The sequence below is a fragment of the Acanthaster planci genome, linkage group LG06 (genome assembly GCF_054643075.1).
Source record: "Acanthaster planci isolate LZ-2023a linkage group LG06, COTS_SCS, whole genome shotgun sequence".
Classification (NCBI taxonomy): Eukaryota; Metazoa; Echinodermata; class Asteroidea; order Valvatida; family Acanthasteridae; genus Acanthaster; species Acanthaster planci.
Window position 1 is genome coordinate 15,627,416 of NC_141782.1, and position 19,222 is coordinate 15,646,637.

The 19,222-nt window shown below is 41.2% G+C and overlaps 1 protein-coding gene across 3 annotated transcripts in view; it reads left to right on the forward strand.

Moving 5' to 3' along the window:
- Nucleotides 1–18,613, forward strand: part of LOC147798870 (tyrosine-protein phosphatase non-receptor type 1-like) — a 35,464-nt gene extending 16,851 nt beyond the window's left edge. The window contains exons 4-10 of one of the 3 annotated variants that reach the window (XM_087137873.1): nucleotides 4,233–4,331; nucleotides 5,762–5,905; nucleotides 6,369–6,578; nucleotides 7,381–7,557; nucleotides 8,412–8,563; nucleotides 10,527–10,600; nucleotides 16,798–18,613. In XM_087137873.1, the coding sequence (XP_086993999.1) occupies nucleotides 4,233–4,331; nucleotides 5,762–5,905; nucleotides 6,369–6,578; nucleotides 7,381–7,557; nucleotides 8,412–8,563; nucleotides 10,527–10,600; nucleotides 16,798–16,880 (939 nt within the window). In that variant the 3' untranslated portion in view covers nucleotides 16,881–18,613. Of the gene's footprint in view, nucleotides 1–4,232; nucleotides 4,332–5,761; nucleotides 5,906–6,368; nucleotides 6,579–7,380; nucleotides 7,558–8,411; nucleotides 8,564–10,526 lie in introns of all 3 variants that reach the window. The other 2 variants (XM_087137872.1, XM_087137874.1) reach the window with 2 other exon arrangements.
- The last annotated feature ends 609 nt before the right edge of the window (nucleotides 18,614–19,222 follow it).

The following is a 19,222-nucleotide window of genomic DNA, read 5'->3' on the forward strand; positions in this document are numbered from 1 at the left end:
GTTGAGATTTTTTAACTATACGTGTCTATAAGTAGTGTTGAGTGTTGTAAAGTTGTGATCTTTACAGTGTGCTGACATACATTAGTACTGTAGCCTGTATTGTACATGTTCACCATCATTCTGGGTGGATTTTGCTCCACTCCGGTTGCAGCTGTCCTATGCATAGACCATTTACACATGTAGCCCTGGGTTACATGTACATGTACACACCTGTCATAGCTCCCTGGTGCAGCCTCCATTCCAGGGATGCACCTTTCATGTGACACACCGTATATGATATGCAGTATGCGGCAGGCCTTCTCTGTTTGTCTGGCTCGAATGAGCCTCTTTCTCGGAAATTCACCGGGCCTCGTCCACTAATGTGATTGGGGAATTTTATTGTGTAGCTACATGCACGTTGTACGCACACGGAGCCTCTCAACTGAATGGCTAAGGAGACCGCAGGCCTGTGTTTTTGCCATTTACCATAAATATTGTATCTCTGGCTGTGCTGCAAATTTCATTATCACTGAGAGATTCTTGGAAATTTGTAGGTACGCTACTTAATGAAATGTGAAGTGAGATGGTGGATAAGTGCATGTACACTTGATACCCTTAAAAATTACTCCCATGAAAGTACATGATGTACATATACATGTAAGCCCCAATCTCCTGTGGGTTTACAGTTAATTGTACTCTGTGCACTATGCTACATTCAACTACGAGTGTGAAGTGTGAAGTTCATTGACTCCAACAGTATCTGCCCGAGTTTAAAGCTAAAGAACAATTTTTCCTGCTATCAAAACAAAAATCGCACAGATTTGTTTGTGGAACTTTCATTTATTCATGGTTGCAATTATGAGCAGAAGAAAGTTGGATGGAGAGCTTTTGAAATACCTGTATTTCAGAAGTGAATTTGTCTGATTACCTATTCAAGATTATTGTTATATTAAAGAAAATTTGGTAATATACATGTAAAAAAAACATCTAATTGAAGCCACAGAAACTAAAAGTACAAATGTACTGGCAAGCATTCCATTGATGTTTGACCTATGGAGTGTTTGGTTTTGTGAGGCCGACACAGACGGTTCTTGGAAAAAAATTGAAATAAAAAAACTAGTTGTTCTTCCTTAATTTACGACAAGGGACGAGTTTTGGTTTCAGAGGGAAAAACATTCAAACCCTTTGTTTTCAACCGCGGGGCTGGTTGATAGATCACATACATGTACATGTGAATGTATGTCACTAAGCTACACATTCAATTACTACAACATGTTGTTCGCTCATTTGTCATTCCAGCTCGTAGAAGTCTTGGTGCCTTCTGAGTGTAGCCATTTTGAATTCATGCATATATTTGTGGAACGTAATGAAATAAGATGACATGTATCCCAAATGATAGTACTCTAAATGCAGTATGGAAGTACATGTACACTACAGATAGGTATAGAGATACATTCCAAAATTTGTGTCCCTGTGGAGACATGGCTTTGTTCTCCTGTTTTGAAATATGGTGCCTTGTGGAGACCCAGGAGAATGGGGTGAATAGGTCTCCACAAGGATTTTCACGAAACTGGTATTTGGAAATCGCTCAAAAAGGACAAATTTTGAATGTGAACTGCAAATTGAAGTGTTTCATATAAGGGACATTCAGTCGAAATTTCAGTCCAGGAGAATGATTCAAGTTGCAATGGGAGCATTTTGAAAACGCTTCACATGTGACCGCATCAGTACACACTGTCACACAGATGTGCCGATAGCTGTGCAAAATCTTCACAACATTTACCATAGTTTGTGTACACAAGCATGGATGTGCCCAGCAGGCGTCACTTTGCACAGGTCTGTTAGTGTGGTAGGGTAGTGTACATGTACTCTAACAAGTGTACATGTGGGTAATTCTAGAAATTACCGGTAGGGGTCCATTTTTTTGTGTCCCTGTGACATTTGACATATGATTGTTGTAAGTTCAGAAAACGTTTTCTAATTTCCAAGAGTGATGAATCAATTCCGGTGATATTTCCATGTCAAATAACGAAGGTCAGATGTAACAGGAACCCAAAAATGTCACACTTTTGGACCCTTAATTTCTGACCCCTAATTAGCTCCATATTACATTTGTGAATGACATTGATGATAAGTTTTTTTACTTGTAAGTGTACACGTACATGTATGCTCCGCGTTTAGAACTGTATGACGTGGCCAAAAAGGTCGCGACAGTGTGGAGGTGATTTCCCAGTTGAATGACCTCAGGCTATCACCATTTCCTGATAAGGACCAATGTGTGTGAATGCCCAGGGCCTGGACGCCAGTGAGAATGGGAACTAAAACAAAAATCTAAAACAAAACAAAAACAACTTGGCAGTTTTGTGACGGAGTTTTGTTGGTAATTCTTAACCAGTTTATGAGAAATTTTGACTCCCAAGAAAATTTGGTCTCTGCTTGTCTGCAAAGTGGATCCCACAGAATGAGTCTTATAATAAGACTATTTTTCAGCAGATTTGTTCATAAGAGCAAACTGAGCTCTTTGGCTGGAAAAATCACTCAGTTTGGTATCCTGATGAAAGACATCGTAAGAGTGAAAAATGTTCAGGGTTCCTACTGGTTAACCTCATGCCCAAGATTCTTTTAAAGGCCTTTCATTTAAACATGACTTTTGACGACAAGCAACTCATTTGGTGGGGTTGGGATATATGGCCACGTGGCTTCCTGTGCTGTGATCACTTGTCACTGATTTGTGCCCTAAAAGGCATTTTTACAATTGCATTTCAGAGGAGTCTGGATTTGACATTTTGTTTCCAAACCAAGTGGCACAAAACACATTCAACAAGGCCAGGGAGTGTTTTCCTGATAGTTGTACATTTTTGCCATGCCTTGAATGTTCCACAACCTGATTTTGCCATACCTGGAGCACTCCACCGCCTGTTTTTTGCCAGGCATTGAGCACTCCACAACCTGATTTTTGCCATACCTCGAGCACTCAACAATTTTCCATGTGTATAAGTCAGGAGGCTATAACTGGATTGAGATCTGAGAGTGATTTCTGTGTCGAAATGAAAATCAACTTTGAGGTCAAAACTGACAGGTAAAGTTTGTCCCGTCCTTTTTTGGAATTCAGAAGGGAATAACAACTTTGTAAGAAAATTCGATAAATTGCTCTATTGTTTTATTCAAACCACGGCCTGCTTGCCAACTTACAAGTATAAAATGCTTAAAACTCTGGCAGAAATCCATAACATAGGAGAAACACTGCTTACATGTACATGTATATGACTTGCCCTTGAGTCAAATACAAAATGTACATGCACATGAACTTGTATGTTTAGAGATTGAAGACCATATGCACTGTACCGCTGTGTAAATACAGCACAGCTTACCTCAACAAATTTTTGTCATTACCAACTCCTTGAAATTCATACCACCCCTGGTTATTTTTGGAATTACAAACTCTGTTTTCTGCATTGTGTGCGTACAGTGCATGCGCATTTACATGTGTTTGCTGCTTGATTGATGGACCACTGGGATTAAAACAAAGGTTCAGTAAATGAAATACAACACTTGGACAACGTGACACAGTATCTTTTCCTGTGCCCACAGTGTTAAATGGGTTGCTGTATGGTAATATAGGACTCCTTTGCAGGAGTGAAAAGGCTTACATGTATTTAAGTTGGATCAACTTTTCAATGGAAAATCTTAACCCGCAAACAATTCAGTTTGGAAAATTTTCACATTTCTGATTTTGTTTCCCTTGTTAAGACAGAGCAATTGTGAGGCCTTCTCTGAATCTGGCAGTAGTTTTCCTGTCTGCCGCTGGGGCTACATGAAGTCACAATGGCGAACGTAATCTCAATCAAGCCATTCCCCCCCCAGCTCACTGTCAGACATGGGCATTGCGAGAGGGACAGGGTCCCCTTCCCCCATTTTTTTTTGGAAAAACAAATACTGTAGGGGGAGAGAGGGGGAGGGAAAGGGGAGGGGGGGAAGAGATGAATTGTTGTGCAGATCGCCAGTTTACTTGTACAAACCTCAAAACTGACCCCCTCCTACTTTTAATAGCTGATCAGCCCTCAGCTGATGAGCACTTTGCCCCTTCTCTCTGGAAATGTCACCCCTGGAAACAATAAGTTGCCCCCTTCCCTCCTCTGCCGGAGAAATCCCACCGATGCCCGTGCTTTTGACCGGGATGGCCACAACGTGATTTCAGCTTTGGTAAACCAGTGTTTTCCCTCTTTGATGTACGGTACATGTCCATTTATCAGGGTCCTCTTCCCACGACAATCGGCCACTTCTGGCAGATGGTGTGGGAGCAGAAGAGCAAGGCAGTCATCATGCTCAACAACATCATTGAAAAGGGAACGGTGAGTTTTAACAAATATAATAGTAACAATAATTTACGTATATTCATTTACACCTACTCATTTAATTGGATAGAGATGCAGCATGTTCTGCGTGCGCTGTACAGTGAGGACATTAAACACAGTTGATTCAATGGTATATACAAGGGCGCCTCAGGCAGCTGCCAAACGACCAACATATCCACCTACATCTGTGGAGAGGAGACAAGTAGTTACAGTTTGAGAGCTCTGTAGTCGGTTATCAAGCGCCCGCTCCGTCCTGTTGTTCGCACTGTCTATCCGGTTCGTAAGTGTGATGTCACTTCAGTTTAAACCACGCCCATAGCACACGTGTACTGCACATAGGGTTACATGCATTACTCGCCGTTTACATGGAACCATGGAACGGGGAGTTAATGCGCAACTTCAGCGATTGTCCAATGAGAGCCTGCAAATCGATGCGCGTCCACCTTTGTGAGGAAGTCACTTACAAACCGGATACTCCTGGATATTGTTGACAATTTGCCAGCACGTCGTGATAATACTGGGTCTAGTTTCACAGGATTTTGAGTTGAAACAAAATATGCTCCGAGTCAAAATTGTTACTTCACAGTTTTCCAGCAGAAATGTTGATTTTTTTTTCATTCCTAACCGGCTGCAAGATGATTACGTGCTATTGCTAATGTGCTTTACAGTGTACTAGAACTTTATTCTAGTCCATCTCCCATGGTAGTGTATAAAGCTGAAAAACTTGTACGCTACAAGGGCATTTTGCCACAACAAAACAGATCTGACTAATATAAGGAGCTTTGAAGCCAAAAGCGGCAAGGAATTAAATCAGAAGAGACAAAGGACACAAATTGCAGATTTTGAAACAAACAAAAGTGAGAAACATTGTAAGTAACAGAAAGAAGAAAACAGAAAAATGTCCAAAACAAGAGCTGAAACGACTGAACCCAAATAATTTGCAATCAAAGGAGCTAAAATAAAGACTAACAAATGACCATCGCCAAAGATTGAAACCATGAACTGAAACCTTCGGCCAACAAATAAAACTGAAACACAAAGCACAACTGAAACTAACGAAGTGTGATCAGTTGACCACAGGGGAATACACTTTAATTACTGGAAATCAGTGACCATACAGTAGACAGGGCTGGAGTGATTCACACTACCAAATGGTGGGAAAGGAACACATTTGTTACACTTCACTGCTGTAGTCTGCTGGCTGAACTGAAGCTTGGGTTTACATGTCAATGAATAAACAGGGGACACACCAGTAAAAGAGGGGAAGTGGACATCTAAACTAAAGCCGTGGATTTTAAAGGGGAACTGCTCTTATTTTAAAAGAATGCAAGTAAACTCTTGCTACAGTTGATTTCTGGTTCTGCCAGACGTGGTTGTATCGTACAGTCCTTTAAAGCAGTTTCGGTTTTTGTCCTCATCTTGTGCAGCGGAAATGTGCCGAGTATTACCCCGTCAGTCCCGGCAGCTTGCAGACAATAGAATGTGAGCACACGGACCTGCAAGTCAGCATCCTGAGGGAAGACGAACATTCCTTTTACACCGTCCGCACCTTGGAACTCAAAAACAGAAAAGTAAGAACCGGCCAACCATAGATGACATTGTGTTCCCTGGGGGCCCCCCAAAAGCTGGTGTCTGACCATTCCTGTTTCCACTGGAATGCTGCTTTAAGGAACACTGTGAGTTTCGTTTAGGAGTCATGTTCCTTACAAGAAGGGGCCATTTCTGATTGAAGTGCTCGATATTCCAATTCATTTTATCTGTATTGTCCCCAGCAGGGACAGCGAACGTTCTTCATAAGAATAAGCAGTGTTTGCTTGTGAGCATTGTATATTTTCCCGCTATTTTTCTAACAGGACGTCCAAAGGCATCTCAGCCTTGGCAAAAGAACTTAACTGGAACGATGGCATAAGAGGCGAGATTTGTCGGTAGTTTTGCTCAGCAAGCTAGTGGCGTTTGGCTCGTTCATCTTATTGGCATTGAAACTAATAAATCAGGTTTTTGGTGTTTTTTGTTCATTTCCCTTTTTGTTTTCAGACAAACGAGTCAAATGAGGTCCTCCACCTCCACTACACCAAGTGGCCGGATTTTGGCGTGCCCAAGTCCCCTGAGGCATTCCTGAAGTTTCTCCATCATGTGCGGCAGACAGGGTCATTGGCAGAGGACGTGGGTCCCCCGGTCATTCACTGCAGTGCGGGGATTGGAAGGTCGGGCACGTTCTGCCTGGTGGACACATGTTTAGTGCTGGTGAGTCTTGTGAAGTTGGTGGCCGTTCTGAGTCTGGTGTCGTTGATCGTCAGTTTCAGATATTTGCTTGGTTATAGATCTTAGCCTGTAAGGTATCGGTAGTGTAGTTACAAGCAGGCAATTAATGCTGGTAATCTGGGTTGTAATAATTCAAGGATTCATGTATCATTTATGTGACAAGGGTGCTGGTGAACAGTCTCCTAAAGGATTTCTAGAGCCTACAGCCTTGTATGAACGTTTCCCTTTATGCTGTTAGCTTTCAACCTTTGGGACAGGAAGTCAAATTAATATTTTAAAATGTAGATCTTCAAAGTTTTTGTGTATGCCACATGCTTATGGAGCCCAAGAGCATCCAAATTCAAAAGCCAGGTACAAGAGAGAGGCACCCCTATATTTAGAACTGACCTTGGTAATTAGAACATTCTTAAAACCAAATACATTGTACAAACAAACAAAGCTCTAATTCTCTGCTGAGCTTAGCCACTCCATCAGTGTGCCTCGCATAATAAAGCAACTGTGACCTTAAAGTAGTTTGAACCACACCATTGGAAACACCCTTGTGCTTGTTTGGTTTTGTTTCCTTTAGTACTGCATATGGGGACTTGGCATATGTGGGTGCGGCATGGAGCGTACATGACTGATTCTCGTCCACAGACAAGCGAACCCCATAAGGTGGTTACTTGTGTGCTGGGTGCATAGCTGCAGTAGCATTCAAGCTACACCTGTCTAATTCCTCAGTAATATTTGCACTGGAGCACAAACAGGATTCTTCAAACTGAGAAGTCTGTTTGCTCTTTCACAGATAGAGAAAGCAGGCCATTTGGACGGCGTCAGCGTGGAGGAGATCCTGTTGGACATGCGGCGGTGCCGAATGGGCCTGATTCAGACCCATGACCAGCTACGGTTCAGCTACCTGGCCATCCTGGCTGGAGCCCGGGCCATTCTAGACGGGAGGGGCCTAGTGTCCTTAGCTCGTGAAGTGAGTGTGGGAAGAGGGGGGGGGAAGCCATGTCTGTGGTGGGCATGGCTTTAAGTGTTTTGTGGTAACTCTCTCTTGGCAGCGACGTCAGACATTGTGGACTTGTGGCACTAACTATGCTTTCATTGGGGAGAATGGAAAGAACCCAATTATTGCACGCCATTTCCCTTGTGTTCCCTCACTCAGATCAGGAATACCATAGTTCCAGCATTTGCTGGCTATTCCATCATTTTGAGAATATACTGCAGCTTTTCGTATTTATGGTCCAGAAAAACAGTATTTATTACTCATGGGCACTTAATCATACCTAAAACTACCAAATGATACAGCACTTTCCTGTCTCCATTTGCTGCAATACACGTGTACAACAGTTTCACTTATGCGTAACATAAGGCACTGTATAGCATTCTCCAGTGAAATATGTGAATCTACATGCAGCTAAATGAGCATGGATAATGATACTATATTGGTGACTTTGAATGACAGATATAATGTACACTTATAAATACCGGTACATGTACTTTGATAGTGTTACTAGGCCCCTCCAGTGCAAAGGCTGTTTTTATTTCTGAGATTGGAGAATGGAACCTTTTGGAAAACATCCGCCCAAATCAAAAGGTTTAGAGACCAGTCTGAGTTGATTTTCAATTTTTATCAATGAAAACCCTTCTGAAACTCTGGTAAGTCTTTCTAACAGAGTGTAGGACCCTCTTGTGTGTTGGGCTCCGAAAAGTTAATGATGGAATTGAATTGAAACTAGCTCCTAATACATAACCTTAGTTTCTGCCTTCCCTGATTCGCGGCCACAGACTGAATGTTTCAATAGGGGGCTCTTTTAACACTGTTTGAACCAGGAGGGAGAAGAAGAAGCTCCGCCCCCGCTACCGAGGAAGTTAAAGCGTCCGCACTCACCAGAGGAGCAGGATGGCAGTGACGTGAAGACAGCCAGGCAGGATGACACCAATGACGTCAAGTCACATGACCACGACGGCAACCCCAGTACAAGGTGAGCAATATTAAAGATTCTCACAGAGGCCTGACGGCAGTTTCATGTGAAAATGGAAATTGGAAATCCTCATTTGTAGTTCATACACAGTAATGAGTTTTTCAGAAAAGGAGATGGAATTAAACAGTAATAGGCACTGCCAATTATTTTGACTTGAATTTTAGTGTTAAATTTCTTTATGCATATGAATTATAAACTGTAATGAGGTTGGTCAAAGCATCACCAATTTCCACTTTGGCATTGAATTGCCCCTGAATTAAACATCTAAAACATCTCATGGCAGGACAAAGTTGTCTCCTTTGTGTATGCTTTGTGTTGTTCTGGGAATCCACTCATTGCATGGAGTCCTATTTTTACATGTTGTCTTGTCAATGAAATTATGCTTTACGCTTGCTCAGTCGGCATTTTTCCCCTGACATTTAACAGCCACTGTCAATTTGCGAAAAGAAAAACAGCTATCTCACAAACAATTTCTCTATTAGAAATGATTTCTCTCTGGGTTAAAAACGTGGAGGCCAAGTCTTTCTTTTTTGTTGGACATTTGTTGGTGGCCAGGTAACGCGAAAGATTAATTTGCAGAAACCAGCCGTAATAATGCCGTGGTTTGCTGAACCTGTTTGTGAAATTGTATGGGCTTATTGTGTGTTGGAAATGTCAACAGGTCTTACAAGTGACATTTTAGCATTGGAGGGCTTGAAATTTTGTTTGCACCTTGTCATACAGGTTATATTTATTACACATGTGCAATACGGTTTCTTTCCACATACTCGTGATGCACATGTTCATGTGAAGTGTGTTATGGAGAATTTTTTCTAAATTTCATATGTGTATTTTTTTCCCATTTTTTTTAGTCTGTCCTCTTGGTTAATCCCACTAATTTAATTGAAATTTTGGTCCAGAGAATATATATTACTTTTGACTTGTTTTCTATTAAATTTGTTTTAATGGTGATTTTGAACAATTTTCATTTCAGTAAAGATCAGTGCCTGTTTTAGATTAGGTTTGTCAGTTTGCAAAGCCAAGTTTTACCCTCTCCCCTAACATGTTGGCAATTGATTAAAAAAAATTAGGGGGGGGAGGGTTGTGATGCATATTCTTTAATGGATAACAACAATTGAACAGTCAGTTTTTAGACAAATATCCATTTTGTCTGACCTGGACCCAAGACCTGGATACGCCACTGAAGCTGAGCTGTGCCTTCCCTTCCTTCTTGCGAAAACCATGGAAAAGTTCTGGTGGAGTTTAAAGCGCGTGAAAGAGAAGGATGTTGTTTGTGCATTTGTAACGGCTTTGTTCCAAGCAGATCCAAATTGCAATCGGTGATCTGTCGTTGATTCACTGACACCAGAACCCGCCTAATGGATAGCGCAAACCAGTCCTGGAATCACTTATTGCGATCCAGAGCCCAAAGAGGTCCAACATGACTGGCGCCGTCATACGTGTTGTCGGAAAGATTTCTAAACGGATATGCATACATGTATATGTTACAGGGGCTATAGGGTGGTGCTCGTATGTGTTTACAAAAATCAGTTGTCTGAAAAATCAACTACAGATTTTATTGAAAGTTACTTGATGTGTGCCAGAGAGAGTAAAAGGAATCCTTACAAAGAAAGATCATTGGTATTATGTACATAGACCCATGCAGCGGATCGCTACACTTTTAAAGGACAACACAGTTTTTTATAACACACTTCTTGCAGGTTCGTTATCCTTGTTGGCTTGAACACTGTCACGTGGGGTTCACTAATATGGGCTAGTGCATGAAAGTTACATCAGTATGCACGGGGACTGGCAATTTCAGAAGTATGGTGCCCAGTGTGAATTTAGCATGAGGTATGCCGCAGGTGCATTGGAAGCATGCGCCAGGACATACACGCAGTATGTAAGAACGGGAAGAGTCAGGAACATTGGTGGCCAGTGGCAACTTCTGTTTTTTTTTGGTTGTGATTGCTCTCCCCCACAGCGAGATGGAGCTGCGGCGGCGGCGGCGAGAGGAGAAGAAGCGCAGCCTGCAGGAGAAGGTCAGCGAGATCCGAAGTAAGCAGAAGAAGAGCGAGTGGTGGCACAAGCACAGGGCGCTGTTCCGCTACCTGGGCCTGGGGCTAGGGCTGGGGCTCGGGGTGTGCGCCCTGCTGTTGTACCGCTGGTTTAGCGGCGGTGGGGCAGTCCCTCCTCTTGCAGCCAACGAGCCACCGGCTGTTTCCCCGGGGAATTATTGAAGATGGGATGGGAAGGAGGGTTGCTGGTCATATCCAAGAATCTACTCTATGTGCTTGTAATTGAAAGGCACAAGTTCCTTTCCAAAAGGTTTTCACCAGCGATTCTGACGTATATGTACTGTATGTCACTTTTATTTAGAGACACATTGTAACCCTCGGCAACAAAAGGAGCACCTGTTTGTCCTGCATGTCTTTTTTTATAGCCTTGCAACCAGTGCTGTAACTCGGATGAAATTTCCAGGGAGCCCTTTTTTCAGAGAGGCACTGAAAGCCAATGAACTGTGACTTGTACATAGGCTGTGTACATTTCAAACTTTCCATGGGGAGGGAGGGTGCATGATACGATGATTTCAAACAGTGTATTTGCCAGAAATATTAATTTTCTTTTTAAATAGGCGGGCCGTGACCTTACGCTTTATTTGAACTATCTTGCCTGGCGAGTTAACTTATTTTCACCAACCTGCAAGAATTTCAAAGGCTGACGGGATATTGTTTAGCAAAACTTACTTTGACCAGCTTGTTTCAACTGTACTTTTTTCAGTCGTTAAACTGCAGAGTCATGCTATTCAATTTCAAAACTTAGAGTGGAGGATTCAGTAGCCCGTACAATCAAACTTATGGTTTTAAACTTTGTTTATTCTTTACAAATAAGACAAATGACAGGTTCAAGTTGGGGTTTCTTTACCAGTCAGCCGGCGCAAGTTAGAGTCCATTTTACTAGCCAGCAGCAGTTTTATGAGACTGTATGCCAGTCTAGTGCTAAGGCCAAGGCCTGAAAAAACTACATATCTGTAAAAAAAACACAACAAAGAAGGATTGTGTCCAAAGTGAGCATTGGGATAGCTACATGTATGAAGAAAAGTGAATGACATAAAACAAATCTTGGCCTTTCTGCAGTGAATTGCAGGTCCCTTAAACAAAGATGTGAAAAAAACCTCTTGCACATTCACCTTGATGTTAGCTACTTGCACAGTCAAGGCAGATATCCAAACCACAAAAATCGTGTACATACAATTTGATCAATATTTTCCAAAGGTATACGTATATTCTTTTCTTATTATACCACCCACAGGATATGCTTCTGTATGTTAACCTAATCTGTAAATGATTATGTAAATAATTTTTTTAAAAGAAAAGTACTAGCTTGTTACTGGAGCGTGCAGGCTCCTTTGATGTACAAAAGCAGGAATTAATGGGGAAAATAAATGGTTTCCTAAAATCCATGAGAACAGAGTCTGAAGTTGCAGGCCATCTTGTACCTCAGGATTCAGATCCCTGCAAGCAGCACGATTATATTATTGAATTTTTGGGTGTGCCCACTGAGGCAACACCGTCTCTTCAGTATTGTTAAGACTTTTGGGGAGGGCTTAGAATTCAACCTAAATCCTGTCTGGTGCAGTCGAGACAACCTTTAGGGGCCATTGATCTCTGAAAAGTAAGTCCATACAGCAAACGTGTCTGAGAAGTGTTATTTTTTGCACATGTGATGCCCAGGTTGATGACTGTAACTCACAATTCACTGCAGAAACCACTGGAAGTTGAAAACGTTTTTAAAAATTGTGGTGCAGTGTAAGTGTTTACTTGTTAGATTTGTTGGCGACCTTTCTCTTGCCTCTTCTCAAGTTGGCACCTGCAGCCATTCTGAAGGTACACGCATGTGGCAGTGATGCCCATGCTTTGGAATACATTTGTAGCCATTGCCTAGCTTCATGGAGCTACTAGGGAACTTATACACTGAGCTGAAATCAGAGTACCAGCCCTGTAGTGTGCCTGCTGCACGGCATCTTGGCTGGTAACCCTGTTCCTACCAAGCAAACAAGCATCGTGAACCAGCAGAGAGGATTCCTTCTGAACAGGAGGCTGTCAGTGGGAGAAAAGAGACAAGTTGTCATTAGGATGTGTCTTGAGCAGCAGATAGGTGTACATGTACATGAGTCTGTCTACCTCTTTTGCAAAACCATCCAGAAACTTGAGTCTGGTGCCCATTTTGCCTTTGATTAACTATTGGTGTCTTGCTAGAAATGACCCAGTTATTTCTCAGGCATGTATTGGTTATCCATTAGTTGGTGGTGATTGTAGCTTCTAGCTACATCTGGTGTTAAAAAAAAAGTTAAATAAAAGAAAGACTATTTTCATTGGAATTATACAAAATGGTGAATATATTTTCTATTTTGTATGGGGGAAACCCATCCTGTTTGTTTAAAGTTTTGTTTGTGAAAAATATTTGATGTTTATTTTGTACTTTAATCATTGACACTTAAAAAGGCTATAGACTAGGCAACCGAAAAAGGTGTAATTTGCCAATATAGCTTAAGTTAATACCAAGTCGATTATCAGCCTGTTACGTGATGACTGACTTTTGTGCTTTGCCTCCTGAGGGCGCCCTAGCAAATATAGCAGACTGAGCTGTGGATTGCATGCCACTGACATTTAATACTGATGCTGTAGAGGGAGTTGTAGTTGAGTTGTTTACTAGTATCTTGCTGAGTGTTGCAGCATGTCCTGGGTAGAATGGCCGTGTGTTTGTGAGAAGGAATGCGACATCATTTATGCCACTTCATGCAGTCATATATCCAGCAGGAGTAGTAGGAAAGCTACATGTCACAGTGTTTGAAGTTAACGCTGCAGCGATTTAAATCATGTTTTACGGACGTAGTTTCACCTTGTTTGTTTTCAACTCGTTGGTTTGACTTTAAAAAAAAGTATTGTCGACTACCGTGATGTGGGACATTTTAAAATGTATTGACTGCTATGATGTGGGATGTGATGTTTTTAACACCCAACTGCCTCACAGCTCTGAGGGTGCTATGTTCCCCTGAGGTGTGAAAACATAATATCCCACATCACATCAGTCAGTGATTGTTTTGTAATACCTCTGTCTTGAATTCTTTGCAACATTTCCTCACCTGAAGGTCTGGAACTACCCAGACAGTTATGCAACAGGCCAGGACTTTCTGCATTGCAGTATTGGTCCCTATTAGTCTCTAGTGTCCTGCTCAAAAGCAGTATCTTTACCGATACCTCTTCAAAACCAATTGGAGGAGAACATGTCTTCAAGCTCAGCAGTCATTATGTTAAGTTACTTACAAAATGTGATTAGCCATTGACAAAAATTGCAGCACGCCAAAAGCTGTTTGTGTTGTAGTGCCAGTAGGCTGCTCCCGCCATAGAGTACCGAAGTGAATACGTCACGCGCACAATTAGTGTGTAAAAGGCATTAGCGCGAGAACCAGCGCGTGAACCAACACGCGCGCGTACTCCATTCGTTTGCACTGCACTCTCTGGTTCACAGTGACGTCACACTTCGGTACTGTATAGTTTATCAACTGTACAGTGAAAAAAAGCAGAGGTACCAATGAATAATCTGGTTTGGTCCCTGCATTATGGTTTTGACTATTAGGTTGGAACTAGTCTGTGTTGTCATTATGTGATATTGCTTATGTTTAATGTCCAGAGGTGAGGGTAACATACATTTTTATATCCCAGTCACTTGAATGTGGTATTCAGGACAGAGGTATGACAGTGCTGGTTACCGTACCTCTGAAATTGGGCCCAGGGGCAAGTTGCTGCTATGTTGATGTGAAATATTTCCTCTATCAAACCTCATTTCTCATCAAACTTTGTAAGCCATCTTTTTTTTTTTTAATCTTGTTTTCAACTACCTGCTTGCACACAAGTAGCTGTTAGTCCCGGGGGTAGCATTCGGCATGTCAGCTGTAGAGTCCTGCCACAGACTTCCCCTCTTGGATTTGCTAACAATTAACTCCCAATTTGGACTTTCGGACCATATCTTTTGTCTCATAGATTGTAGAAGCAACATTGATTTGCCGTGTAGATTTGTAACACTGACTGTTGGTTGGCTTTTTGAGAGAGAGCATTTGTGGTGTTTTGATTTGATGGGACATCTTGTACAAATTACACCTGTAAATTATACCATAAGTGCACTTGTGTGTAGAAATCTCAAGTAAAATTACAAAAAAAAAGAGAAAAAGGCTGCACTCATTCCTTGGAAATTTTTCATTACAGATATTTGTTTTTTCTGATAAATGCATGCTCCGGCTCCTCCAGCCCTCTGCTGGAATGCGTAATTCTCAGAGTTGCATGTTGCAGCCACCATTACGTACAGGCATGCAACTTTTCCTTGGACCAGCTGATTTCCTTGTTTTTCACTTTATCCTCATGCCATTGAAAATTGGACAACACTGTACAAAGTCCGGTAAAGTTTGGAATTTCCTGATGGGGGGGGTTCAAAGTCCAAATTGCCTGCCTGTGTGCAGGATCCAGGAAACTGAAAGACAGAAACCCTGAATCTTGATTATTGATCCAAGGATCCAAGAAACTGAAAGACAGAAACCTTGAATCTTGATTATTGATCCAAGGATCCAAGATCCAAGAAACTGAAAGACAGAAACCCTGAATCTTGATTATTGATCCAAGGATCCAAGAAACTGAAAGACAGAAACCCTGAATCATGATTATTGATCCAAGATCCAAGAAACTGAAAGACAGAAACCCTGAATCATGACTATTGATCCAAGGATCCAAGATCCAAGAAACTTAAAGACAGAAACCCTGAATCTTGATTATTGATCCAAGATCCAAGAAACTGAAAGACAGAAACCCTGAATCTTGATTATTGATCCAAGGATCCAAGAAACTGAAAGACAGAAACCCTGAATCTTGATTATTGATCCAAGGATCCAAGAAACTGAAAGACAGAAACCTTGAATCTTGATTATTGATCCAAGGATCCAAGATCCAAGAAACTGAAAGACAGAAACCCTGAATCTTGATTATTGATCCAAGGATCCAAGAAACTGAAAGACAGAAACCCTGAATCATGATTATTGATCCAAGATCCAAGAAACTGAAAGACAGAAACCCTGAATCATGACTATTGATCCAAGGATCCAAGATCCAAGAAACTGAAAGACAGAAACCCTGAATCTTGATTATTGATCCAAGGATCCAAGAAACTGAAAGACAGAAACCCTGAATCTTGATTATTGATCCAAGATCCAAGAAACTGAAAGACAGAAACCCTGAATCTTGATTATTGATCCAAGGATCCAAGAAACTGAAAGACAGAAACCCTGAATCTTGATTATTGATCCAAGGATCCAAGAAACTGAAAGACAGAAACCCTGAATCTTGATTATTGATACACATTAACTCTGCTTTCCCAAGGCTTACCACACATCGCACCCTTACTCGTATACTTGCAAATCTGCATGACGTTGCTCGTCGTTAGACTAATGCTTTCCAAATTCAAAAGACTTAATTAGAAATATATATATATATCAGTAGTATCTCTGGTAGAGGTGCTCGTACAAAAAATACAAAATGCAGCTGGAAAGGAGTGCAGCACGTGTTGTAAAGTTCACCGTTCCAGGTCAAACTTTCTGTCGTTAGTTCACACTGAGAGTGGACTTACTATTTAACGGTGAAAGCGACTAACAGGTAGACTGGTCAAAAGGATCTATGTGGCATTAAAACCACATGCGAATGAAAATACATGTACATGCAGGTTATTATGTGGATGTACCCTTCTAATTCAGCAAAGTTTGGGCTGGGTGATGTCTCGTTTATGAGTAGGTGGTGTCATCTCAGCAGTTGCGTGTAATTAACAGTTTGGGAAAGGTGGACAGATTATTAGAATGTTTAAATGCTTTCAAATCATCCAAGCTGTTTAAATACTTCACTGATTTAGTCTCTATTCCGCCAGTACTAAAGTGGCCAATATGGTGTGTGTACGGTTATTATGACTTGTTACACATGTCAAATTTTAACATATGAGTTACAGTGTGTAAAGCTGACATTTACCCCCCAAAATCACAGTAATAACCATTTATTTTGACAGAGCCTAATGTGCTTGAACAATAATCTTGTACAGTTACAACTGACGTCCGAAATAAAATAACCCCGATGTTGAAGTATTTTGGCTTTCTGTAACTCAGGTTTCCTCTCGGAGTGATTTTGGGTTCTTTGTTCTTCTTTGTTTTTTCTCCTGTGTAGGGGCACGGGAACCAGTCGGAATCCCAGACAAGACATCGCCTCCCCTTCCAAATTGTAAATTGGACCAGCACCCTGATCCATGACCCCAGTTGACCCAAAGGTCAACCTGGGTTGAGTAAGGTTTTTTGCCTCCCCCAATTCCCCTTTTTTCCATCTTCGCTGGTGTGTCCTGGGTTTTTGTTCGGGTATTTTGTGTTCTACATCATTCATTGTGGACCTGCCTGGTTTGATTTTTGAAAGCACTTTTTTTGTAAAGTAAAGTAGATTGTAAACACCTGCTGCTACGTCTCGTATGTAAGTTTTGGCCAGTCTGATGTACTGTGCCAATCAAGTCGGTGGCGGGATTTTAATATACCTGCACACACAGCACTGGTTGAAAGTGTCCACTGGCAAAATATTCCACCTCCTGTGTGAATAGTTCCTATACTGTGCAGGTGGGCATGGTTTACCAGAGACTCTTCGGGGGGTGGGGGGAGTTCTTGAGGATGTAGAAGCCATACAGCAAGAAGACTCTGATGGCACAAGATGGAGGATGCTCACTTGCTCAGCCGTGTATTAGCCTAGTGATCTACAGATTGTGTGGTTGCATACCACTGTGGTAGCGGTACGTAATGACGAGGTGTCAAAAATGCAAGGCCAACATTGTTGTGAGTTGGAGGGTTGAGAAAAGATAGGGTTGACTTAATATTTGCAAAATATGTTAGAAATTTCAACTACATCGTGTATTGGTAAATTTGAAATTGTAATTTAAAAATCTAGTCTTTGATTAATTCAATGCTCAAAGGAAAAGGTTGGTTGCTACATATTGGTTTATGACGGTTCTTTTTTTTGGTTCTGTTTTGCTTTGTTCTTGCATTTTCTCTGTTCGTTGATCGTAATCTTTTTTTGAGGGCTTTGTTTTTTAATCATTGCTCCCTGAGTGTTATATGTTCAACTGGGAAATTGTACTCTGGTGCCAAAGTAAGACTTTGTTTTGGCCTCAGTCTCAGACCGTAGAGATTGGCAAGTTAACAAAATACTTGTATATTGTGGAATAGAAGCCATAAGACGTATTCACAACAAACAAAGACACAAACATCATGGGATAAAGAGACAGCATTCAGTAAATCTTTCTGATTACAATCAGATGGGTGGTTGAAGAAATGAATAATTTTTTCTTGAGTATGTGTGGTTGGCTTAAAAATGCAAGTATTATTAGCACTTTTAATTTAGCATTCTGTAGTTTTTTCTGCATAAATGGTAGCAACATTTTAACTCCCACAAGTGAATACTGGACAGTGTGCACTCAACTCTTGTTTGTTTTTTTCTCACATTGGTGAGTTTATCAGCATTGATTTTTACTGATCATTGAGAAGTTATTTGCCGTACATGTACATTTACCAGAACTGTCAGTGTGTCGGAAATCTGAAAAAAAAAATATCTATGCACTTTTGAGTCTTGAAAACCTTTGACGGGAAGCGAAGAAAACCATTGACATGGATGGCACATTTTAGAATCAGGGACTTAGTTATTTTTGTTGTCTCACAGTTGGAATATGGAACAGTCTTATTACATGTTCCACTCACCACAGCTCTCTCTCAGGTTGAGATTGAAATTTGGTATTTTGTCCAGCCATTTCTTGTGATAAAGTGTGTTAAAAAACAGAGTGTGTCATTTTAAACCAATCCGTACAACCGATAAAGGCTCTTTAGGAGTTGGAAACAAAAACAACAAATTAAAACATTGTCTCTTCTTTCCAACTTAATGTCTTATTAAAAAGGAAAGGGAAACTAGTCCTGTGATTTATAGAGCTTAAAATGTCAAAGATGTTTTGCAAGATAGATCTGTCGTTCCTTTCCTGTGTTCAAACTCCATGATTGCGAACAGATATTCAAGACGTGCTGTCTGGATAGAATTGTCAATATCTAGACAGTTTGCAGAAGTCCTTGAATGATTTGTTCTCCCAATCACCACCTCTGCCAAGCTCAGGGACCCGTGTGGTCGAAACCAAACAGGAAGGCCCAATTTTAATGGTCTCTCGTTCTGGGAATTCCCATCCAAAAGTGCCATAACTTTTAGATTTGAAATTCTAATGGATCCCAGGTTCTGTTGAACTAAGATCTCTGTTGGCATACCCAGACATCTTCCAAACTTCTTAAAGGGCACACTGACCTCCTTTTTGGTACTGCTACATACTTTTGCATTGAAATCACTACTATGCCACAGCCGAGAGCGGAAATTTGTATCTGCAAAAACCTCCGTGCTGCATGTACAAAATGGTATGACATGTACGATGTAAATAAAAGCAGTTATGTAGTCGAGTCCATTTGCAAGTCCCTGCAAGTCCATCATGGGCCATACAGTGAGAAGTCATGTCACAAAATGTTCAAATGGCCTCTGGTACAAGACTTCCTCGGTCTTTATTCATCCTGTCCGTTGTGATTGG